Source organism: Lissotriton helveticus, chromosome 7, assembly GCF_964261635.1.
Source record: "Lissotriton helveticus chromosome 7, aLisHel1.1, whole genome shotgun sequence".
Classification (NCBI taxonomy): domain Eukaryota; kingdom Metazoa; phylum Chordata; class Amphibia; order Caudata; family Salamandridae; genus Lissotriton; species Lissotriton helveticus.
Genome location: NC_136068.1, coordinates 1876685721 through 1876692296, shown reverse-complemented (window position 1 = coordinate 1876692296; position 6576 = coordinate 1876685721). Strand labels below are relative to the sequence as shown.

Genomic DNA, 6576 nt, shown 5'->3' with positions numbered 1-6576 from the left:
TTCCCCCTTGGACCCACTGCCTCCTAAGTTCTGGAAGGTTTTCCAAGATGAACTTTTCCAGCCCTTGCATTCCATATGCCTCCAGTCCTTTGACACTGCAACATTTCCTGAGTGCTGGAAGCTGGCAGTGGTGTCACCTCTTTTAAAGAAACCCACATTGGACCCTGCCTGCCTGTCTAATTACAGACCCATTTCCTTGCTGCCGTTCCCTATCAAAATCATGGAGAAGCTAGTGACCCGCGCCCTGTCTGGTTTCCTGGAAGAGAACACCTGGTTTGATGAGGCACAGTTTGGCTTTCGTCCAGCGCATGGGACTGAATCTGCGCTGGTGGCCGTGTTGGACAATCTTCGTTCGCGGGTCGACACGGGCCGGGCAGCCTTCTTAGTGCTGCTCGACATGTCGGCCGCGTTCGACACGGTCTGCCACTCTACCCTCATCAGGAGACTGGAAGAGTGCGGGGTCACCGGGCTGGCAAGGGATTGGCTGGTCTCTTATTTGAACAACCAACGGCAGGTGGTGGCGCTGCCTCCATTTAGATCGGAGGTGAAGAATGTGGGGCAGGGGGTACCACAGGGCTCGGCCATCAGCCCAATACTCTTCAACCTTTACCTTCGCCCTCTGGTCCATCTGATCAAATCTTTCGGTATCTCAGCATTTAATTATGCTGACGATACCCAATTGGTATTTTCCCTGGAAGGTAACAACTCGGTCCCGTTGGAAACATTCCATCGCTGTATGTCAGCTACAGCTGACTGGCTCCGATCAAACTCCCTTCAGTTTAATAGTAAAAAAACGGAGGTGCTTTACTGTTCTTCTGATAAAATACCGCGTTCACTCCCTGACAATTTTTGGCCCTTGACCTTTTCTGAGACAGTGTCAGCCGCTGAGTCTGCACGTAATTTAGGGGTTACTTTTGGGCATAACTTGCAGCTGGATATGCATGTAAATAAGACCACGGCTACGTGCATGATGCTGCTGCCCATGCTCCGCAAAGTTTTGCCCCTTTTACCTGAACAGTCTAGACCAGAAGTAGTGCGTGGGACCATCTTAAGTCGTTTAGACTATTGTAACGCTCTACTTCTGGAAGCCCCTAAAACATTGCTTTGAAAACTGCAACGGGTGCAGAATATGGCGGCCAAGCTGGCTCTTTCTCGCCCTAATCTCAGCTCTTCCACCGCTGCTCTCCGGGACTTACATTGGTTGCCAGTCCATCTACGGGTTCAGTACAAAGCTGCATGTCTGGTGTTCAAGGCTTTGCACGGACAGGGCCCGGTCCCACTGCAGAATATGTTTTCCTGGTATTCTTCCACGCGCTGCTTGCGCTCCTCTTCTGCGTGGCTGGTGGTGGTACCGAGATTTCAGAGAGTGAGGATGGGCGGACGCTCGTTTAGTGTCGCAGCGGCTAAACTCTGGAATTCTCTGCCACTTCTTTTATGAGGTCAAAAGGACCTTTTAATATTTAAAAAAGCGCGGAAGACCCACCTGTTCCCTAGGGCAGTGTAAGTTAGTAGTTCTGTTGCTGATAGTGATCTAAAGCGCCAGGATGCCCTTGGGGTGACAGTGAAGCGCTATACAAATATACCAATAAATAAATAAAATAAATAAATGACCGGGACATAGTCACAGCAGCAGGTATTTCCACCACCAAGTTTTTTTTCTGAAAATATTGGTTCAGCCCCACTAGAGATCGTCTGGGACACATATAAGGCCCACCTACGAGGACAATTTCTCAGTTTGACTAGTTCAAATAATAGGAAGGAGCAATCCAAATTTAAAACACTGGAAGATAAAATCGCAATTCTAGAGAGCACAAGTAGAAGATTTACCACAGATATTATTGGAGCTAGAGTGCCTTCGGTTAGATTATCGAGGACTGTTAGACTTGAAAGTTAAGGCAAAGTGGGCCGTTTACTCTATGGAAAACTACGAGTATGGTGAGAAAGCTGGGGCGATACTGGCCAGTAAGATTAGAGCAGACCGAGTCAGAAATAATATCAACAGGCTGATTATCAATGAGCAGGGCACTATATCCTGTTATCAGGAGGATATAGAAAGATGTTTCTTTTCCCTCTTTTCACAATTATACCAGGAAGAGTCGTCCCCAAGTCCCGATAGCACCCTGCGGTGGTTGGAAAGTAAGGCTCTTCCAGGTTTGACTGAGGAAGGCCGAAACATGCTGAATAGCTGCTTTACAGAGGAAGAAATTAAATTTTCAAAAAATTTAAAATAATAAAGCAGCGGGCTCGATGCTCTTCCTGGCGAAGTATATAAAGTATTTCGAGATCTCCTGGTGCCGAGATTATGTGATCTATTCAATTATATCTATAGCCCAGAGGGCAAAATTCGGCCTTCTTGAAAGGAGTCTACTATTGTGCTAATTTTAAAACCAGGGAAAGATCCCCTTAAGGTGGACTCTTACGGGCCAGTCTCCCTGCTAAACGCAGACTATAAGATCTTTACCAGCGTTTTGGCAGGGAGACTGGCCAAGTTGGCTCCATCACTTATTAACCCTGACCAGAGGGGATTTATACCTGGTAGATATATCCATGAATTATCCTTACAGCTTATTGGGAGTATCGATCTTGCAGAGGCACCGTCGGAGCCGCTCGCGGTGGCAGCATATGACTGTCAACTGGTGATTTCTTTGGGATGTTCTCAGCACGATGGGGTTCGGAACAACTTTTTTCCAGGCACTGAGAGGATGTTATGAGGGGGCATCGGCTGCGATCTTATTGAATGGCTTTTTGACACCATGTTTCAATATCGGGAGGGGAACCAGGCAGGGGTGTCCCATCTCGCCCCTCCTGTTTGATCTCTTTATTGAGACGTTGGCACAGGCACTGAGGTTAGACGAACGAATTACACCTTTTAGAATAGAGGAATATAGCTGCCAGTTGGCATTGTATGCGGATGACCTGATGGTCTACACTAGTAATCCGGTAGAGGTATTCCCGAGAGTGGAGGAGAGAGAAAGATTGGCAGTTTTATTTGGGCAAATAGGAACGCAAGGATATCATGGAAAAATTGAAAAGAAGGCTGTTAAAGGGGGGACTTGCGCTTCCTGATATCCTATGGTATGCCTTCGCTTTCCAACTAAGAAATATACAAAGCCTCCTCACCACCCCGGATGTTTCTAATTGGGGACAGATCCTCAATACGATGGTGGACCGAGAGGGAGGTGGGCCTGGGTTTTTGTATAAATTCGGCGCACCGAGGTTCTACAAAACGGGACGCCTCAAGGTTTTAAAAACTGCCTTATTGCTCTGGAGTAGAGTAAAAGATATTTGGGGTATAAAATACTATTCGGATTTTGCCCCAATATGGGATTCCCCCGGTACACCATCTTGTCTCCAGGATACTCTTGGGCATACTATCAAGGGGGTTTATCTCCGCTTTTTTGGCTTTAAAAGCCAAGAAAGCGGAGATAAAATTATCTCCCTATTACCTAGCTGTCGCTAACACCAGTTAGCGACAGCTAGTAGGAGATAGCGACCATATTGGGCCCCACTTTGCATGTCAGTGATATTTATCACTAATGACATGCAAAGTGGGCGTGCCAAGATGTTAGCGACTTTTGGAGATATTTGCGCTAAGCGCGAATATCTCCAAAAGCTAACACCTGCCCTGAGCAGTTCTTAGCCATATTATCCAATGGGAGGTGGATAACATGGCTAAGAGCATTAGCTCGGTAATGCATGAATATCGCTGACTTTTCAGCGATATTCATGCATTGCGGGCGTTTTTTATCGCATTTACGATAAACCTTGGTACTACCAAGGTTTATCTGCGATAAAAATCGCCACAGCTCAGCGGTAAATTTTTGTCTCTAACCAAGCAATAGCGATAATTATCGCTATTGCTTGGTAATATGCCCCTCTGTCCCTTCCTGTTAGGAGAGCAGGAATAACAACTTGGTCAGACTTGGTAACATCAGAGGGAGTACTCCCCTGTGAGGTTTTGAGATAAAAAATTAGGGACTCCTTTTCTAGGTTTAAATATATCCAACTCTGTTCCTGGTTTACCGCTGAGAAAGAGAACATCGGCGGTAACTGGGACATTGAGTTTGCTCTCCAATCCTCGGGCTATAAGAAAAGGGAAGTGGGACTATGGTATAGGTAGCTGATGGAGGCAGATGAATTACAGGCACCCTCATTACATCTTGTTTGGAGCTTGTCTAGTTTGGATGTTGTTTTGGGCACCCTTTATGATACATCTCTCTAATACCTGTATAAATATGTTAGGTCTGCCTCTCTCAAGAAGAATCACTTCTATATTGTAAATAGGCTTTACTATATGCCAAAGAAAATTGCAAAGTTTGTTAGCCCACCCCCCCTGTGCCCTAGATGTGGTATGTCAGAGGCGGATGATATCCACGTCTTTTATGAATGTTCTATTCTGGGGATCTTTTGGGGTACTGTGGAGAAGGCTTTGGAGAGTATTTTTAAAGTGACATTGAGATTGAACGCTGTAAGGGTCTTGTTTGGTCTGGATAAGGACCTTATTAGTAGATTTAGGGGGACACAGGCTGCTCTATTCTTCACTCTTATACTCATTGCACGTAGAGAAATCTGTAAGTTGTGGAAAGATCCTAGCCCTCCCATATATGAAAACTGGCTCCGGGCTGTCTTAAGAATGGCACATTTTGAATCTAGAATGCTACATAACACCAATAGTAAAGTCTGGCAACCCCTGATAGACTGGGTTGTAGAAATGAGGCTGATGTAAGATCCTGAGAATGTCCTATGATTACACCTGGCCCCAGAATAAAGGGGCAGCCGGGATGGCTCCAGGCAAAGTAAGAACTTCAGCCCTGGGCGCCCAGGATGGATTAGGGTTACCAGTGTTCGATTGTATTTGCCAAGGGTGAGATGAGGACAAAAAAAAATGGTAGACCATACATGGCAGGAACTATCGGACATGTTTTATTCAGGAATATGAATTAAAATTTTAAATAGTTGTTAACCACTTTTCCTCTCAGTCTTGTACATTGACCTGGGTAATTTGGAATAATTGACCCATAGCATTCTCAAGGTCATGGAAGCAAGTAGTAGAAACTATCTACAATAAGGTATGACCCAAAAATCATTAGTTTTCACAAGGGTAGTGTTTTTACTATGTCACGTCAGTCACTGTTATTTATGTTTTGCACTGTAACATGTCTGGGTGGTTTCACATCTCTTGAGCAAAATTGTAAGTTCTGCATTTGTGACATAGAACTAAAATGATTCAAGTTTCCAGAAAACATTATAAGCATCTAGAAATACAAATAATAAGCTATGTTTGTATAAAAGTGAATTTTTAACAGGTAGAATTCAAGGATTATGTAAAAAATATTCTCCAATGTAATCCTATTTAGATTAGCTTGTTGGTAAAATGTGGGACCTAACATGGTAAAATGTAAATAGCCTATGATTATTAATGTCATTTAGTGTTGTACTGCAGAAGGGATTTTATTTACCTAATAACGCAAACTATTGTCTCATACAGAAACATATACCACAAAACCAGATACCTATCTCCAAAATACAGGTTATACCCTCCTTAAATAGACAGTGTACTATTCCTCCAAATTCTATCTCATATCCTTTGTCCTTCTCAAAACATTTTTAAACTCTGTGTTTTTCAGACAGTATATAATAGGGTTACATAGGGGAGCAAGAGCAATATATGACAAAGATGAAATCTTGACTTCTCTCATTGAATATGTTGATGTGGGGCGCACATAGGTAGCAAAGAGAGAACCGAAGAATAGAACAACCACAGTAATATGTGACACACATGTCGAAAATGCCTTCTGTCTCCCGCCTTTTGATTTTATTCTCAGGATGGATGAAGCAATCTTAACATAAGAAATGATGATTAAAAGGAAGGACATGAATGTCACTGCAGAACCCACAATATATGTAAGTGTCTCAATTGTGTGTGTGTTGCTGCAGGAAATCTTCAGAAGAGCTGTGACATCACAGAAAAAATGGTTGAGTGTATGTGACTCGCAGAAATTAAGCTCAGACAGTAATACAGTGTGTGGAACTGGGATCATGAAACTTGCTACCCAAGTTCCCAGAGCCAGCTTAAAGCATGTATTCTTTTTCATGACAGTCATATAACGTAAAGGATTACAGATGGCAATGTACCGGTCCAGAGACATTACCAAGAGAAGGAGATATTCAACTGCCACCATCACCAAGAATAAATACACCTGCAGTAGACATGCACTAAAGGAAACATGTGTGTCCTTCATGAAGACGTGGACCAGCATTTGTGGGAAAACAACTGTGGTATAACAAATGTCATTGAAGGACAAATTTGTGAGGAAAAAATACATAGGTGTTTGTAGTTGTGAGTTGCAGTAAATAGTTACTATGATCAGTAGGTTACCCATTAGAGTAAAGATGTAAATCACCAAAAATGCCATAAAAAGGGGAATCCGTAATTGTGGAAGATCTGAAAATCCTACAATCAGGAAATCCTTCAGTGAACTGTGGTTGTCAGCTTTCATTTTCCTAACGTTGCAGTGCAAACGTTGAGTTTGATCAGCACCTGAAAGAAAAACAGAAACTTTGTATTTGAATTTT

At 43.4% G+C, this 6576-nt stretch overlaps 1 protein-coding gene across 1 annotated transcript; it reads right to left on the bottom strand.

Annotated features, from left to right (window-relative positions):
* Window positions 1–5573: 5573 nt before the first annotated feature.
* On the bottom strand, window positions 5574–6149 carry LOC144769840 (olfactory receptor 5V1-like). Its single transcript, XM_078654026.1, has one exon. The coding sequence runs from the start codon at window positions 6147–6149 to the stop codon at window positions 5574–5576; it is 576 nt and encodes a 191-aa protein (XP_078510152.1).
* Between the last annotated feature and the right edge of the window lie 427 nt (window positions 6150–6576).

Bases quoted from the DNA above. Each gene is read 5' to 3' on its own strand.
- LOC144769840 (XM_078654026.1), bottom strand. From the start codon at position 6,149: ATGTCTCTGGACCGGTACATTGCCATCTGTAATCCTTTACGTTATATG.